General features: G+C 33.4%; 1 protein-coding gene across 6 annotated transcripts in view; it reads left to right on the top strand.

Annotated features, from left to right (window-relative positions):
- Positions 1 to 18,625, top strand: part of LOC147029185 (uncharacterized) — a 51,924-nt gene extending 33,299 nt beyond the window's left edge. For 4 of the 6 annotated variants that reach the window (XM_085876378.1, XM_085876379.1, XM_085876380.1 and 1 more), the window contains one exon: positions 14,859 to 18,625. In XM_085876378.1, the coding sequence (XP_085732504.1) occupies positions 14,859 to 17,008 (2,150 nt within the window). In that variant the 3' untranslated portion in view covers positions 17,009 to 18,625. The remainder of the gene's footprint in view (positions 1 to 14,858) is intronic. The other 2 variants (XR_015056823.1, XM_085876382.1) reach the window with 2 other exon arrangements.
- The last annotated feature ends 705 nt before the right edge of the window (positions 18,626 to 19,330 follow it).

The raw sequence follows: 19,330 nt of genomic DNA, 5'->3' as shown, positions 1-19,330 counted from the left end.
CCTCATCTAATCTTTTATCCAAGTTTGTACCTGGACCACAGAAAGAATACCCTGGAAGATGTAATTCCCCTGGTATTCCAGTAGTTGTAAATTTACTTCCTGAGAAAAACTTTTGTATATCTCCTCCGAGTTTGTGTTTGGAGATAAATTGATTTTTTTTTGAACCACACACCGAACATATACCTTTTTGTATAACCCTGTTATTTTTACTTTTAATATATGAAATATTTTTAGTATTAGTTTTCTTTTTACATTTGAGACAATAACTCATTTATTTATGTGAAAAAGTCCTGCAGAGTGCAAAAACCTTTTTAGTTTCCAACATGCACATTTGAATCTTAATTTTTAAAACATAAAGAATCCTAAGAAATGCCTTCACTCTCTCCTCCATTTATTTAAGAAAAAAACTTGAATGAAAATGAATAGCTTGACGATGTCAATAGTCTTGAAGAAAATATTGCCAATAGACTTGTCAATTCTTTGTTTTCCTCCTCGGTGGGTTGAGTTATTTTCTGTAATACCACCAATCTTTTTTGAATCTCACTGGTTTCCATATTTTGATATTTATTTTGTCTCGCTCTTTCCTCCCTCTCCTCCCTCTCTCTCTTCTCTCTTTCCTCCCTCTCTCTCTTCTCTCTCTTCTCTCTTTCCTCCTCTTTCTTCTCCCTCTCCTCCTTCTCTCTCTTCTCATTTTCCTCCTCTTCCCTCTCTTCTTCAACTCCTTCCTCATCCCTTACTATCCTTGAATCGCTTACACCCCATAGAATATTATACATATATTCATCAGGATTTCTTGTTATTCCTGTATCCAAAATAAATTTTTTTACAACAGGAAACCAATAAAATTTCTTTTGAATTTCTAAAAGAGCCTTACCTTTTCTTAACTTTATAATTTTTTCATTATTTAACATTCTAATTAAATCTAAAGTTGTCGGTTTATCAACATCAGCATAATGCCAATCTTTTATTGAAAATACCTCATTCTTATGTTGTAGAACATATTTATTAAAATACCGAATACCCTTTTCTTGAAGGTATGCTTGGACACAGAAATGATAATTTTCTTGAAGCCTTCTTGCTGTCATTTATGTATTAGAAATATATGTTAGAATAATATTATGACACGAAACACCTCCCCATCTTCCCATAGTTAAATCATTTTGTATTTCCTTACTTATTATATATAATCCTGTTTTTTTCTGTTTTCATGAGATAAACAAGGGCAAAACCATTATTATATTTACCCTTATTAAATTCTTTTATTTGTTGTTTACTAATCGTGGACCCACAAAACTCATTCTCGATACCAAGTGGATAATATTCTTCCTTACGAGACTGATTTAATTGTTCCAGGTCTTCGAGGTCAATTTTAAATGACCAATTATACCCTAAATCATTCATATCATACCCCCATTGTTCTATTCTCATACAAACGATACGCCCTTCTTTATAAAAATTTATTTTAATTCGAACTGTGAATTCTGTATGACCTGGAGATAATATCAACACTTCTGTATCTTTGGAATACACAGCCGTTTTATTTAAGGATATATATTGTGATAAATCGCTTAATCTCACCAAGTCATTCGCGTCAGTCGGGCTTGGATAATTTTTTAATTTAAAAGCATTTTTCATGTTAATATTTTTGGTTATATTATATTTATGTCGTTCAGCCTGTGCCTTTGTGTAATAATTTGATAAATCAATATCCAGTTCTTGAGATACACCAAAGATAGAACCATCTTTACCAACATAAGTCATTTATATTAGATTAAAAATAATATCATAAAATTTTTTATTTTTGTTGAGTTGAAATAACACATATAGACATAATTGACCACAACACTTGGAATTTAATTCTTGGACTTGAAATGTTTGATAAACACCATTCTGTAAGAATTTTATAACTTCAACAGGTGGTGGAAGGCCAAAACTATCAAAATAATATTTGTCTTGACTATTAAAAATACAAACCCAATGAGAACCGTTCCCATTATTATCTTCTAAGTTCATAATAATATTCTTTGTATGTTTCGGCACATTTGTTAATTCATCTCTCATACAAATAACCACATTATGAATTTTTAATTTCTTACAATATTTGACAAGTTGTAAATTTGATGTTGTATTCTTTCCAAATTTTTCCAACCACTCATCAATGCTCATTTATTTATTAGAAAGATATAATCCATTACCTCTTTTCGTTAATTTTACACCTGCTTGTGCTATAGAAGAAAGCATATCTCCAACTAGCAATCTCGCTTTACCAGGCAGACCTTCAAGTTTTTCAGCAAAATCTACAATTACGCCACTTCCACTAATTTGTTTTTCCAACTCTTTGTTATGTCCTTCCAATTCTTTTTGAGCCTGGAGTTGAGCCTTCCTTTTGTTGGCAGTTTTCACCGCTGTTGAATTACCACCCGTCAATGCTCCAACCGCACTTAAACCAGCAAATAAAGGAATTAGAAATGGGAGAAATCCTCCACTCGTCTCTCTTATTGAATATTTTTTCAACATTGGTTTTGTCATTTTAATTTTAAGTGAGCCAGTGTCATTCAAGATTTTAACCTGTTCTCTTGTGAGCAAAACATCAATTCTTACTGCTCCTTTTCTCTGAATTGTATTAACGTTAATCGTACAAGGCTTTTGATTTTGAACACAAGATGATAGTTTATGAAGATTGATTTGATTAACATATACCCCAGTTGGTACTTTGCCACTCATTTATTTAACAAAAAATTATGTGAGACTAATCATCACACCATTATCTGTATTAATCTGCAATTCTGTTTCTTCCAAAAGCAAACAATATGTATCAACTTCTTCACTCTCTCCTCTTTCAATGTATAGGGAAGTATCCACTCGATTAGACTTTATAGTTTCATTTTGCGCGCTCAGGTCAAACGCATAGATTGTATACAAACTTTTAAATGCTGTCATATCCAAAATAGGTTCTTTATTTCCATTACTTTCACACACCTTTTGGTAAGACTTGTATGCTTCAGCAAAATCATTTTTTTCCCAATTAATTTCCAATCTATCTCGTGGATAAAATGTTCCATCGAGAGAAACGCGAAGTTGTTTCACCTTAGCATTATCACTCAATGCATTATTCTTATCAGTCGCAGTATCACCATCTGGCTTTTTAAAAATGATCCACAGATATCGTGACTTTCCTTCCAGAACACCCAAATTCCACGTGTAAGTAGTTTGATTGAGTTTAACGTGTTGACATCTTCTTTTGAGGTATGATACACTGAGTGGTTTCTTTGAGTTAAGTCTTCGATTCAACATCTCTTCTGTTTTAAGATTAGGAGTATATTCACTGATATACCAACTCATCTCCTCAATTACAAATTTATTCTGTTCACCAAAAGCACTACCAACACCAAAAAGCAATCGATTTTCATTATCATTCCTCTGTAGTTGAAATCTAATTTTAAGACCATACAGAACTTTATCATGATCACAAAATCCAAATATACCTTTTAAGAGGAACTGCCACAGTAAAACTATTTTCTGCTTTTGTATCATCATTATACATTCCTTTCCTTTGTGTATATCCAGGGTCTGTGTTTGTTCCCGTTGACATATCAGGAATAAAACCTTCGACAGACCCCTTTCCCATTCTATCACTGAATGTATAGAGTGTAAATTTTATCATTTCAGATACAGCAGAGACATAATCAACTGCTTCAACTTCTTGTGTTCCAATATACAAACGCACACTATCAAACATTTTCCAGAAGAAATCATTTACAAGTGTAGCATTTGTGTTATTCCCAGCTTGAGTGAATTTAAATTTACACAACAAGAAACTTTCGGAGATATTCAAAAAGGTTTGTTGATTATTTATTTCAAAACTTTTTGTACCATTCGTATTCCAGTCTGTTCCAGTTATTGCATTTACCTTGAAGTAATCTTCTTTTTTAGTGGAGTTTGAGATAATAATAGTATCATCCAAATCATAGATACTATCAATTGCTTCCATACTTGTATTTATTTCGGAAAAAAGATGTTAAAACTTTTGAAACCCTGATCCAAGTATTTGAATTATTTTCTGTCGTTCTTGGGGGGACAACTGAGTTTTGCCTTTCTTAATTTCTTTTATTGCTTGTAATTTATGAGATTCCTTCTGAGCATCTTTTATACTCTTTACAGCACCTGCTACATTTCCCACAGCAGAAGCAGTTGAACCAATTAGATCTTTATGTTTAAGAATAGTTGAACCAATACCCATGAGAGTATCAATTATCCCATCTCCTCTAAATTGATGTCCAACACCCCTTTGTCTCTTAGGTTTATAGTATCCTCTACCAAGATACATACCTTCACCCTTGTAGTATGGGGAAAGGAACATCCCATCCCCTGTAATTATTTTATATTTTCCCAACTCGTGTTTCCTCACAATAACCATCGTATTTATTTATTGGAAAACTTCACGTAGGTGAATTCTGATGGATATAACTTCTCCATTAAAAGAAATCACACGATTATCTTGGTCGGTTATCCTAAAATTTACTCTGTGTATGGTTTTTCCTGACACAGGAAGATAAACCAAATTTTTAGGTTCCATATTGAATTTATAACCAATTGGGGTTGAGTATGCGCTGAATGAAAATATTGTATTTGTTTTTTTCCATCATTATAAGCACCATCAATCAAATCACAGTGAATTAACACCGAATTTATTCCTGAGGATATTTGAATGACATTATCACTGTAAAACGTCCCATTAGTTTCAATCTTTTTTGAGGAGAAACCCGATAACTCTCTAAATGAATTATCAATTGTGAAATCAACCTTGTAGTTATTTTTAACTTTAATCGTTGATTTTGAAGTATGTTTTTGAATGTTTATAACAATATTTTTTGGTTCATCACCCTGTTCTTTCATAAGACGAGCAATTTCGGAAGATATTTGAGAAATCTCATCTGCTCCGGGTGAGACTGTTATCGTTTTGTATCCACTTCCGGGATTATAACTAAACTTGTCATTTTTATCAGTTATATTAAATAAGGTATTATAAGTTTCCATGGACAATAAAGATGCCTCATATTCTTTTGTTGTGTCAAGTTGTAGTGGGTATGGGAATGAAGATGTGTGGTCGCTTGTTGTGAAATTGAAACTAAGGATTGTGCTTCTCATCTTATTTAATATGAGATAAAATGTCTTTATATTGATATTTATTAATTATTTTCATGTTCATCAACTGGTCTAAAATGGCTGATGCTTCATTAAAACAATTGTTATTTCCAGCCTTCTTACTGCCGAACAACAACAGTCTATTAACTAATTGCGATGGGTCATTTGGAAGAAAACTAACACCTGAACCAAAGATACTTAAAGCTTGAATAATGTGTTTCTCCTTCTCATTCTTCCTACTTTTACCAGAAAGAATAACCTTATAATTTAGAGTGTTCAGCAGATCAATATATATTCTATCATCATTATTTTCCATATCCAATGGTTTATCAATATACTTTGATTCATCCCTCACAGTTGAACCTTGTCTTCCATCTTTTGTGAGAAGAAACATTAATCTCGGAGTTAGTTTAACAGGGGGTTGAGCAGAACCCAAGAACCTTAATTCATCATTAAATATCAATACCTTTTCTTGAACAAGATGAAATATTGCTGGTTGTTCTGTTGGAATGAGTCCTGCTTTGGTTTTTGAATCCGCTGAATATTCATTGTTTTGAACAGCATTCACAATATAATCAGGGGGTTGATTAATCTCTTCCAGTTGTTGAAATAATTCTTCATCATGATATTCTAATTCTCCAATATGCTCTAATTCTTCCTCCGTCATTTGACTGAAATCTTTTAACATTTGTAGCTTTCTGGGAGTATATTCTACTGTGGGAACTGTGGAAACATCTTTCATTTTTTCTTGGGAAGTTTTTAAAAGTGGTTTAAAAAATTTCTCTTGTTTTCTTTCAAATGCTTCTTCGCCCGTTAGTTTCTGTCTGCGTTTCTTCTTTATGTCTTCCTGTTGTTTTACAACTTTTGAAACCAACTCTTGATGTTCCTTAAATCTTCTTGCTCTTTCTTTTGCATCCATTTATTTATTGTAAAATATCATTTAATGAATTGTAAAGATCAACAGGGAAATTTTCCTTTTCTTCATCATTCAAGTAGATGTGTTCAAATAAATCCTTTTCTTTAAATATTTCATCAAATTCTTTATTAACATTAATGCGAGTTGTAATTTCTTCTTCACTAATACTTGCATCTCTGCTTTTCATATGTTTGCGTTGAGTTTCTTCATCAACATCAAAACCGAATGATAAAATCTTCACTCCACTCAGATGTTTAATAATTTGTCTCGTTCCTTCTGGATTAGTTTCTAATATCCCAACACCACCAGATTTTAGTTTCCTTAACTCACTCTTACAATGTGAATATTTTGTTGTACCAAGAGAAACCTCCTCAAACATTTGGCCTTCATTCCTCAATCGCATATGTTCCTCCACTGAAATATAGTGATAATCTTCTCCTTTTACTTCTCCAGGTCTTATTGCTCTAGTTGTTGTTGATACAATGCGTATCACGGGGTGTTTTTTAAGTAAATTTACAATATTCTCATTTGTACTACACAAGAACCTTGATTTATGAAAGTTTTTTCCAGAAGCAGATTTACCCACAAGATTTATAATAATAGTTGTCATTTATATATGTAATTGTTTATAAAACAAAAAATATATCCCTTAATATCTCATCTTGTTTCACAACAATATATTTATATTTTTCAGTTGTGTGCTTCATGTAATCCTCAAATTTCTTTTTACTACATAATGTAGAACAATTATCTCTCCAAAAATTATTGATATCTATTGAATTTAACTTGAATAAAATAAAAGTATTAGCATTGTTTCTGATGGAACGACGAGGAAGTTGAAAGTACGATTGACCAAGATAAATACAATTACAAGAAGAATGTCTCCCTCTTGTGTAGTAGCTGTCCATTACCGTTTGGTTTCTCTCATTAACACAATCATCAAAGATAACGAGGTTCTTTTTTGATTTATCCAAATCTTGGGGAGACGGTATATCATCCGTATTATCACTAAGAATACAAGTTATAGGATTTGATTTCTTTTTACATCTCTGTGTATCACAAAATAGTTGAATTATATCTTCAATGTTATAATCATTTAGGTTTTTTTGGCGTTTAAATAAACCGATTATATCTTCTTTTTGAAGACCAGCATTAAAACCTTGTGAAAGTAGTTGATACTCTGGTTGAAAACTCGACTTTGTGAAAATTATTAAATTATCATAATCTAAAAAGTTGGGAGTGAGGAGCATTTTTAAAAGTAAGCAGGTTTTTCCACATCCACTTGAACCAACTATGAGACATCTTAATGAATTTGGGAGATTTTTATGGTTGTTAAATTTTATCTTATTTTCCCAAATAGGTAAAAAATCATTCATTTATATATTTGAAAAACAGGTTATTTAATTTATTATTGGCTTTTTTAGAAACTCTATATTTTATCCTAAGTTCAGGTTTAATTTCAAGATAATCCATTATTTTATTTATACAATATCTTGTGTTGATATTTCCCTGAAAATTACATCCATGAATAATATACAACAACAATCCTTTGAACATTTCTCTTATACGTTCAGTTTCTTCCCTTGTAAGGAAAGGTGTGTTATCACCCTCATACTTTACATTCATTTCTCTAATCAATCTTGTAAAGTAATTCATTTTTGGTGTAAATCTAAAAGAATTATTTTCCTTTTTATATTTTTTATTATCATTAATTAGAAGATAATCACAGAATATACATTGTTTATAGGCTTTTGACTCTGTGTTTAATCCCCGTCTTTCACACGCAGGACAATTCTCAAATTTGTCATATGGAGAATCAGGAAAGTCTAGCATATTTATAAAGTAAAACTTTACTTAATCTGAAATTCATCTATACTTTCAGTTGTATATTACCATCGATATCGATATACTTTTTTTCATTATCAGATTCAACGACAACATTTTTTATATTAAAGGTAATTTTAAAATGATCGTTAATTACTATTGAACGAAATGTCATTTCACCTGATATATTAACATCCTTTATTTCATCAGGATTTACATCTTTAGGGTTGTTGAAAAAAATACAAATTTCTCCTTGCATATTACAGATGGTCTTAGCTTTTCTTTCTAAAGCTTCATCCATAAGATTTTTGTTTTTTGATACTTTTTCTTGTTTCATTGCTTTTTCTAGTTTTGAATATATTACTAGAAGGAGAGGAGAAACTTTTGTCAGAGATACTTTAATTGATGTTCTACCAGGTATACCAAAAGCCCTTCCACTTGAGGGAATTGAAGAACTCATTATTTACCATAATAGTTTTTATCCAATAGTTGTTATATTTATCTTTGTTCAATTTTACATCCTTGACATATTTCTCAGTATCTTTAACAAATGAAGAGATTGATTGAAACTTGTCTTTTGTGTCTTGAAACATTGTATTTATTAAGTGAAAAAGTTGGAGGATAAAATGGTTTTAAGCACAGATTCACCTGTAAAATAAACGAAATTTTCATCAAGAAAATTTTAGTTTAAGCAAAGATTTATTATATAAATATGGTGAATACAACATACTGCGATGTTTGTAATCACGAATATAAACATTATAGAAAACACCTCCGAACCAACAAACACACATTTAATCTGTTTCATAAAATATCTCCTCTTGAGTTGGAAAGAAAACATTGTGATATCTGTTCAAAGGATGTTTTGAAGAGTAGTTATAATAAACATCTTCAATCACAAAAACACAAGAAAAATGAGTTTAAAGTAAAGGGAGACTATTATATTGAAAACACTGATGGGGCATTTAAAGGGCATATAAAAATAAGGATTTTTCAATTTGGAGAACCCGGTCCATCATCAATAGCTGAATCAATTGAAATAGTGAAACCCGATGTTGAAAAATTTATTAAAAAGACATTAAAAGAAATGAAAACTTTAAAGTTTTATATGGGAGTGAAAATGAATATGAAAAGACAAGATGAAGAACAAACTCCTTATATGAGAACAGATCTTCATTTTATAACATCATTTCAAGATTTTTTGAATAGTGGGGTTTATGAAGAACTATCAAGACAAGAGGAGGATGTTGATAATACAGTGGTTGGAAGTGGATTTAATATTTTAAAAATCATCTTTTTAGATATACACATTCTAAAATCAAACCCTCTTGAAGCTTCTTCTTATATTGAATTACCAAAAGAAATAAAACTAAAGAAGGCAGTTGTTAATATTAAGAATAATGATAATAAATGTTTTCTCTGGTCTGTTCTTGCTCACTTTCATCCACCAAAATGTAATTCAGAAAGAGTAAAACAATATATGAAATATGAGAATATCTTGGACATTAAAGATTTTAAATTCCCAATGCCACTAACAGATATTCCTAAATTTGAGAAAAAGAATAATCTTTCTATTAATGTATATGGATTAACGGATACAAACAAAGTTCAAATATTAAAAATTTCAAACAACTATAAAAATGAAGAAACACACATTGATCTTTTATATTTTAGTGTTGGAAAGAATTCACATTACACATACATCAATAATTTATCAAGATTAATCTCTTCTCAGGTATTCAGAACAGCAAACAAAATATATCCTTGTAAGCGATGTCTTAATTCATTTCATACAAAAGAACGATTAGAACAACATTCAAAATATTGCAGTAATCATAAATCAGCTGTAATTACAATGCCTAAACCTGGTGAAAAGATTTCTTTTGAAGATTATAATAAATCTATCATGCACCCATTTGTGATATACGCTGATTTTGAATGTATCCTTAAAAAGATAAATACTGCTTCTCCTAATCCAAAAGAATCATATACAAATAAATATCAAAAACATATTCCTTGTGGTTTCTGTTATTATATCAAATCATCTGTTGGAGAAAAGTATAATAAACTTGAACAGTATCGTGGAAAAAAAAAGCTTCACAAGAGTTTGTAAAACGATTAGAAAAGGATTGTATAAGACTCACTAAATTAATGAAAGAAACAAATGAACTGATGAAATTAACCAAAGAAGAAAAATTAGAATTTAGAAAGAACAATATCTGTCATATTTGTGAGGGGGAAATTAAGGAGTCTAAAGTTTGGGATCATTGTCATCTTACTGGTAAATATAGAGGTCCCGCTCATTCCTGTTGTAATCTTAATTATAAATTACCTTCTTTTATTCCAGTCTTTCTTCACAACAGCGCCAACTATGATACACATCTATTTATAAATGAACTTTCAAAAACACCAGGGAATATTTCTGCCATAACAAACACAAGTCAAAAGTATATTTCATTTACAAAAATGATATTCACAAAACCTATAACTCGTATTAGGTTTCTAGATTCTTACAAGTTTATGGGAACACCACTAGCCTACCTCGCATCAAATCTAAGCTCCACGGACTCTTTTCCAAATCTTAATTCATTCTTTCCAAAAGAGGAAATTCTCACTAAAGAGGAAATTCAGATTAAAGAGAGAATTTAAAGTAAAGAGGAAATTCTAATTAATGAGGAAATTAATGAAGAAATTCTTACTGAAGATGAAATTCTAATTATAAAGAAAATTCGAACAATGAATGAAATTCTAACTAAAGAGGAAATTCTGATTAAAGATGAAATTCTGATTAAAGAAGGAATTCTTACGAGAGAGGGAATTCAAACAAGGAATGAAATTCAAAGTAAAGAGAAAATTCTTACAAGTAAGGGAATTTATCCTTATGATTATATGGATTCATTTATGAGATTTAAAGAAACACAACTTCCATCAAAAGAAAGTTTCTATAATAACCTTTATGAAGAAGAGATAAGTGATAAGGAATATAAACACGCACAAGAAATATGGAAAATATTTAAGATAAAGAACCTTGGAGAATATCATGATTTATATCTAAAAACAGATGTTTTATTGTTAGCTGAGGTGTTTGAAGCTTTTAGATCACTCTGTCATAATAAAAATTGTTATGGATTAGACCCTGCCCACTATTTCACAGCTCCTGGTTTAGCTTGGAGTGCAATGTTGAAAATGACAAAACAAGATATAGATTTAATCAGTGATGTTGATATGCTTTTGATGATTGAGAAGTCTAAGAGAGGTGGAATACCACAAGTATGTTCAAAAAGATATGCTAAAGCAAATAATAAATATCTTCCAAATTATGATAGTGAAAAAGATAGTAATTATTTGATGTATTTTGATGCTAATAATTTGTATGGATGGGCAATGTCTCAATCTCTGCCTTATGGTAAATTAGAGTGGGTGGAAGAAAAGGATTATGAAAAGGCTTTGATGAATATTGTTATTTCTTCTCAAGAGGAATTGAATGACGAAGAAGAAGGTTATTATTTTGAAGTTGATTTGAGGTACCCGAGTGATCTTCATAATAAGCATAAAGATCTTCCTTTTGCATGTGAGAAAGAAACCCCAAAGAAAGAATGGTTAAGTGATTATCATAAAAGTTTTAATATTAAAGGTAAATCAACAGAAAAGTTATTAACAACATTCTATGATAAAGAGGGATATGTTTTGCATCAGAGAAGCTTAAAACAGTTTTTGAGAGAAGGATTGAGAGTAGCTAAAATTCATAGAGTTTTAAAATTTAAACAAAGTCCTTGGGTGAAAAAGTATATTCAATTCAATACAGATATGAGAGCAAATACAAAAGTAAAATTTGAAGGGGACTTTTATAAATTAATGAATAATGCTGTATTTGGAAAGACGATGGAAAATGTTAGAAACAGGCAAAACATTAGATTCGCAACATCTTGGAAAGAAGCTTCGAGATTGATAAATAAGCCAAGTTTTGAGAGAGCAGAGGTTTTTTCAGAGAAATTTTCTGCAATTCATATGAAAAAGGAAAGTATTGTAATGGATAAACCAATTTATATTGGAACAGCAGTTCTTGATTTATCAAAGATATTGATGTATGATTATTTGTATAATGACTTAAAGAAAGAGTATGGTGAAAATGTTTCATTGTTGTATATGGACACTGATAGTTTTATCCTAGATATAAAAACTGATGATGTTTATGAAGATATGAAGAAAAATATTGGAGTATATGATACAAGTAATTTCAGCAAGAAGAGTGAGTTATTTTCCAAAAAGAATGAAAAGGTTATTGGTAAGTTTAAGGATGAGTTGGGTGGAAAAGTAATGAGTGAGTTTATTGGATTGAGAGCAAAGGCATATGCTTATAAGTATGGTGATCAGATTGATAAGAGGTTAAAGGGAATAAAGAAATATGTAATAAAGAAATCAATAACTTTTAGAAATTATTATAATTGTTTGATGAATAAGAAAGAAGAATACAGGAAAATGAATACAATAAGAAGTTATAAACATAACATATATATATATATATATATATATATATATATATATATATATGTATAAATATATATATATATATATATAAATATATATATATATATAGTGAGGAAGTAAATAAAAAGGCATTAGGAGCCTTTGATGATAAGAGATTTATTTTGGATAATGGAATAGATTGTGTTCCATATGGATATTGTATGATAGAGTGTATAAAATAGATTGCGTTTTAACGATGGGAAGATGGGTTAGGGTTTTTTAAGGGCTACCGCCGCGTTTTTTCACAATATATAAATGGTTAAACCAAGTATTAATCAAACTAAAGAGTGGAGAAAATCTCAGTCTTGGTATATAAATGGAAAACATAATGAATGTGAAAAATATCAAACAAGTCTTATTGAAAAAATAACTAAAACAAAGGTAAATAAAGCAAATAAGCGAATCAATTTAAAAAGTAGTAAGTTAGAGGATGTAAAGAAAAAAATGAATATCCTTGAATGGGCTGAAAACTTTGATGGTTATCAATTGAACAATGAAAAAACAATTTACTATAATCTCAAAATGATATGTGGCTCAGGAGGTGGTCAGATGAGATCATTAAGAGAAGTTTATCATTTCGTAATGGCACAAAAGGGGTATCTTAAAAAATATAAAGATTCAAATGTTTTGTTTGTCAATATTTTAGATAGGGATTATTGTGCAAAGAAAATTAAACTATTGAAGGAATTTGAGAATGAACAAATCTTTATAGGTTCAATGAGTGAGCTGATCAACCTCCAGGTTAAAAGGGGAGACAAATAAATATACCTTGGGATAGCCTGGTTATATATATATACAAAGCCTGGTGTTGGCCTAGTGGTTAGGGGGGGTGGCTTGGGATCCCAGTGTCCCGAGTTCGAATCCCGCTCAGCTGCTGAATTAACACCAGGGGGTTGACTCAGCCTGTCATCCTTCCGAGGTCGGCGAAATGAGTACCAGTATACTGGTCCCGGTGTATGCCCCGGTTAGAATAGGTGTACCATATCCCTGTGTTGTAAGAATCGTCCAGGAAGGGCATCCGACCATAAAACATTGCCTCACAAAAAGCCAACCCCCTGCACAGCAGGGAAAAACGGATAAAAAGGGGGTTTATTTTTAGGGAAAAAAAAAAGGGAATCGCTGAAAATCCCCCATTCATTTACATGGGGAAAAGTGAGCTAGAACCAGTATATTCACCCTACTCCCCTCAGAGAAGATGGATTTTTATGTCAAAATCGCAATTTTCTAAGTTCGTGACCTTGGGACGAAAATGAAAAATTGATCTTCGTGGGGCTATGCAGGTGCCATTGGGTTAACCAAATACCGAAACCCCTGCCAGATTCGACAAACCTCCGAGGAGAAGATGCAAATTGAAATCGGCTACCCCCTGAAAACACATGTTTTTTGGTTGTGGCTCCACCCATAATGGGCGCACCACACCCATTCTCAGGAAAACACAACTAGATCATGATATAAACCTCCCACCAAAATTTTATCAGAATCGGATCAAAATCCACGGAGCTATGCTCGGGACAGACAGACACACACCAATAACGAATATAGTGGTCACATATTTTTTCATGAACCAATAAGTTGGAGGATGTAAAGAAAAAAAAATATCCTTGAATGGACTGAAAACTTTGATGGTTATCAATTGAACAATGGAAAAACATTTTTCTACAATCTCAAAATGATATGTGGATCAGGAGGTGGTCAAACAAGAGCATTTAGAGAAGTTGATTATTTTATTTCTGCTCAATAAAGACACATAAACCAAGAACTAAGTTCAAAAATAATCTTTGTGAATATGCTCGATGGTGGTGAATGCAATCGGAAAATTAATTTATTTCCTCGAGTAGAACATGAACAATTATTCATTGGATCACTCTTTGAATGGAAAGAAGTGCTTTAATCAGCTCGTCTCAGTTTAACATTTGCTCAATGGGGCAGAGATCAGTCTCCTCTTTTGACCTCATGGGCGTTGAGTCAGAGAGTCGGGCCGGTGGGGGGGGAGGGGTGGGGCGGGAATCGGTCTCAATTTAACATGAGCTTGTATGGGGGGGAGAAAATCAGTCTCTTATTTTAACCTTATGAGCCTTGAGTTAGAAAGGTTTCCCCATTCATTTGTATGGGGGGGGGGGAGGAATCAGCCTCCTGTTTTGGGCTTTTTCGGGGTTGATACAAAGAGTTTTCCCCATTTTCCCCATTTTCCCCATTCATTTGAATGGATGCCTTGGAAATCCCGTTTATCCTCCACGAACAAGCCTGTAAGGCTTGTTATGCCCTCACCTTATGTCTGAACAGAAATAATAGGATATGAGCCTGTAAGTTGTCATCCCCTCATATAATAGTGGGTGTTCGTGTTTCTGCTTCATAAAATTTTACAAAGAACACATTATGTTCTGCAGTTTTTACTTTCACTTTTAAAAAAAAATTACAAACCATATTGCTCTTTGTTTTTTTCTAGAACAATCACGAGGTCCAATTGGAGAAATCGGGTCGAGTTGGAGCCTGACGGTGAAGAAGTCTTTGAAGAAACAACCACCAGATCAAGACTCACTACCTTTAAAATACAAGTGCACGTCTGATCGAAACAACACAAATATTAAATTAACCCAACACAAAAAAGTTCTTGAGAGGCGAATACGTTATCGGTATCATGGGCGCAGGATAGATTTTGCTTCACGAAGTAATGTTAAAAGACATATGAGGATCCATACAGGAGAGCATCTTTTCAAATGTTCTATTTGTGATAAGAATTTTAATCACAAACATAGTTTAAACATCCATCATAACACCCACACTGGAGAGCGTCCTTACAAATGCTCCATATGTGATAAAGGATTCTCTGAAAACAGCAGTTTGAAAATTCACGTCAGGATCCATACAGGAGAGCGTCCTTTCAAATGTTCTGTATGTGATAAGGATTTTATTCATAAACGTAGTTTAAACATCCATCGAACCACCCACACTGGAGACCACCCACACAAATGCTCCATTTGTGATAAAGATTTCTGTCGAAAAGGCAGTTTGAAAACACATATGAGGATCCATACAGGAGAGCGTCCTTTCAAATGTTCTGTATGTGATAAGGATTTTATTTATAAACGTAGTTTAAACATCCATCGAACCACCCACACTGGAGACCACCCACACAAATGCTCCATTTGTGATAAAGGTTTCTCTCAAAAAGGCAGTTTGAAAACACATATGAGGATCCATACAGGAGAGCGTCCTTTCAAATGTTCTGTATGTGATAAGGATTTTATTCATAAACGTAGTTTAAACATCCATCAAACCACCCACACTGGAGACCACCCACACAAATGCTCCATTTGTGATAAAGGTTTCTCTCACAAGAGCAGTTTGAAAATACATATGAGGATCCATACTGGAGAGCGTCCTTACAAATGCTTCATTTGTAATAAAGATTTCTCTCACAAGAGCAGTTTGAAAACACACATGGGGATCCATACAGGAGAACGTCCTTACAAATGCTCTGTGTGTGATAAAAGTTTTTATCAAAAAGGTGGTTTGAACCATCACATGAGGATCCATACAGGAGAGTGTCCTTACAAATGCTCCATTTGTGATAAAGCTTTCTTGAGAAAAGACCAATTGAAAACACATATGAGGATCCATACAGGAGAACCTCCTTACAAATGCTCCATTTGTGATAAAGCTTTCTCGAGAAAAGACCAATTGAAAACACATATGAGGATCCATACAGGAGAGCGTCCTTACAAATGCTCCTTGTGTGATAAAAGGTTTTATCAAAAAGGTGGTTTGAACAATCACGTCAGGATCCATACAGGAGAGTGTCCTTACAAATGCTCCATTTGTGATAAAGCTTTCTTGAGAAAAGACCAATTGAAAACACATATGAGCATCCATACAGGAGAGCCTCCTTACAAATGCTCCATTTGTGATAAAGGTTTCTCTCACAATAGCAGTTTGAAAACACATATGAGCGTCCATACAGGAGAGCGTCCTTACAAATGCTCCCTGTGTGATAAAGGTTTCTCTCACAATAGCAGTTTGAAAACACATATGAGGATCCATACAAGAGAGCGTCCTTACAAATGCTCCCTGTGTGATAAAAGTTTCTCTCAAAAAGGCAGTTTGAAAACACACGTGAGGATCCATACAGGAGAGCGTCCTTACAAATGCTCCATTTGTAATAAGGGTTTCTCTCACAATTGCAATTTGAAAAAACACGTGAGGATCCATACAGGAGAGCGTCCTTACAAATGCTCCCTGTGTGATAAAAGTTTCTCTCAAAAAGGCAGTTTGAAAACACACGTGAGGATCCATACAGGAGAGCGTCCTTACAAATGCTCCATTTGTGATGAAGGTTTCTCTCACAATTGCAGATTGAAAACACACATGAGGATCCACACAGGAGAGCGTCCTTACAAATGCTCCGTATGTGATAAGGATTTTATTTCTGTACAGAGTTTAAACATCCAAAGTACCACCCACACTGGAGCATTCCCTTACAAGTGTTCGGTCAATGACAAAGGTTTCTCTAAAAAATGCAATTTCAATCAGCATTTGATTAACCATGCAGGATCAGAGAGGGAGATTTGGAGAAATGAAGCAGGTGGGGGAGAATAAGGACGAGAGGAGGTCATGAGGTGAACAAGATGGATACAGCCACAAACTTTCAATCACAAAAGTGGAAAGAAACCTGAGAAGAGTCGTGGAGAAGGAAGAGAGGAGGGGAAGCTGTGAGGGTCTGAGGAAGGTGGAGGGAGTGGGACTGAGAGGGGGAACCCAAGAGGGGGAGGGTTTGTCGGAAGCCGAGAAGGGTGGGATGTGGGGAAGCTGGTTCCCAATACGTATGTAATTAATTTGGTTGCTTGTTCCCAATATGTATTTAATTCATTTGGATGCTTGTTCCCAATACGTATTAAATTAATTTGGTTCCTTGTTCCCAATACGTATTAAATTAATTTGCTTCCTTGTTCCCAATACGTATGTAATTCATTTGGTTACTTGTTCCCAATATGTATGTAATTAATTTGGTTCTTTGTTCCCAATACGTATGTAATTAATTTGGTTCCTTGTTCCCAATACGTATGTAATTCATTTGGTTGCTTGTTCCCAATATGTATGTAATTAATTTGGTTCTTTGTTCCCAATACGTACGTAATTAATTTGGTTCTTTGTTCCCAATACGTACGTAATTAATTTGGTTCCTTGTTCCCAATATGTATGTAATTAATTTGGTTGCTTGTTCCCAAATGTATTTAATTCATTTGGATGCTTGTTCCCAATATGTATTTAACTAATTTGGTTGCTTGTTCCCAATACGTATGGAATTAATTTGGTTGCTTGTTCCCAATACGTATGCAATTAATTTGGTTGCTTGTTCCCAATATGTATTCAATTAATTTGGTTGCTTGTTCCCAATATGTATTTCATTAATTTGATTCCTTGTTCCCAATACGTATGTAATTAATTTGGTTGCTTGTCCCAATACGTGTTGAATTAATTTGGATACTTGTTCCCAATACGTATTTAATTAATTTGGTTGCTTGTTCCCAAAACGTATTTAATTAATTTGGTTGCTTGTTCCCAATATGTATTTAATTAATTTGGTTGCTTGTTCCCAATATGTATTTAATTAATTTGGTTGCTTGTTCCCAATACGTATTTAATTAATTTGGTTTCTTGTTCCCAATACGTATTTAATTAATTTGGTTGCTTGTTCCCAATATGCATTTAATTAATTTGGTTGCTTTTTTCCAATATGTATTGAATTAATTTGGTTGCTTGTTCCCAATATGTATTATTGTATTTAATTAATTTGGTTGCTTGTTCCCAATATGTATTTCAATTTCAGTAATTTGGATGTTTTTTCCGAAGATTAATTGAGTCTTATATTTTGTCTATTTCTCACATTTTCCATCGTCTTGCCATACACGGAATTATTCACTTGTCGAAGTCTTTCTCAAAGTAAGTCTTCCTTACTGTTCATATCAGAGACTTGAAATCGATGTATTGTATTAAAGTCTTTGATTTAAAAAATTTAATTGTATGAATTTTCTTTGTTCTCAAGCCAACTGTTTGATATAGTCTCAGGTTTCCTTGATCAAAGACTGAATTGTCTTCATCGTTTCATGTAGTTGAAAGTTTTTCTGTTGATCAGTGTGTTCATGTAATTAATGATTGTTGCTAATCATGGAAACATTATTTTTTGGTCTTTCTTTATCAGGGGTAAATGTTAAGTATTGTGACGTCTGAGGGGGGGGGGGGGGTATGCATTCAAAGGGTAATTAGGATGTTTAATTAAGTATGCCATGCTGTTCGAGTTGTACCAGGATCTCGATGTAATAAGTAGCGATTCAGTGGTGATAAGTTGTCCAGTAAATGTCCATTTCTTTAACGGGGAAATGATAATTGTCACGTAATTAGATAGGGAGACGGGTGAGGGTAAGTGTGTATGCGTAAACACTTTTAGTATTCCCTGTAGGCTTGCCGTGACATAACAGGACAGTGCTGCGGATGGCTCCGCGCCGTGATCACGATTGGCGGAAGGCGACGGCGGAGGGCCAATAAAAGGGCTCGATTGGAAGTGACGAGAACTCGAGTATAAAAAGGTTCTGTTCGGGAGAAGAAGAGGAGGAAGAGTCATAAAAAGAAAGCGTCTGGTCGAGGCTGTTGGTCTCTGAGCGCATTCTCTCGTTGCGCTGGTTCGTTCCTCGATTCGTCGTGTCTCGTGGCCTTGCTGTGCCTCGTGCTTCACCTCGGTTGGCTCTGGAGTTCTGCTGGCTCGGAGTACGGGACCGAATGGCGGGCGGACCTGCCTCCCTCTCCTGCTCACATCTTGGCGCCAGAACTGGCTCCCTGGCGCTGTGAGCAGACTTGGGCCTACACCAGGAGGTCGACACCACCAGGAACAGCACCACGGTGGCTGGTTGGAGCTCACAGGCA

This window comes from Eptatretus burgeri, chromosome 4 (assembly GCF_056783735.1).
Source record: "Eptatretus burgeri isolate ZD-2024b chromosome 4, Ebu_testis_v1, whole genome shotgun sequence".
In the NCBI taxonomy this organism is placed as follows: domain Eukaryota; kingdom Metazoa; phylum Chordata; class Myxini; order Myxiniformes; family Myxinidae; genus Eptatretus; species Eptatretus burgeri.
Note: the sequence above shows the minus strand (reverse complement) of the source record. Positions and strands in the feature narration are given on the sequence as shown.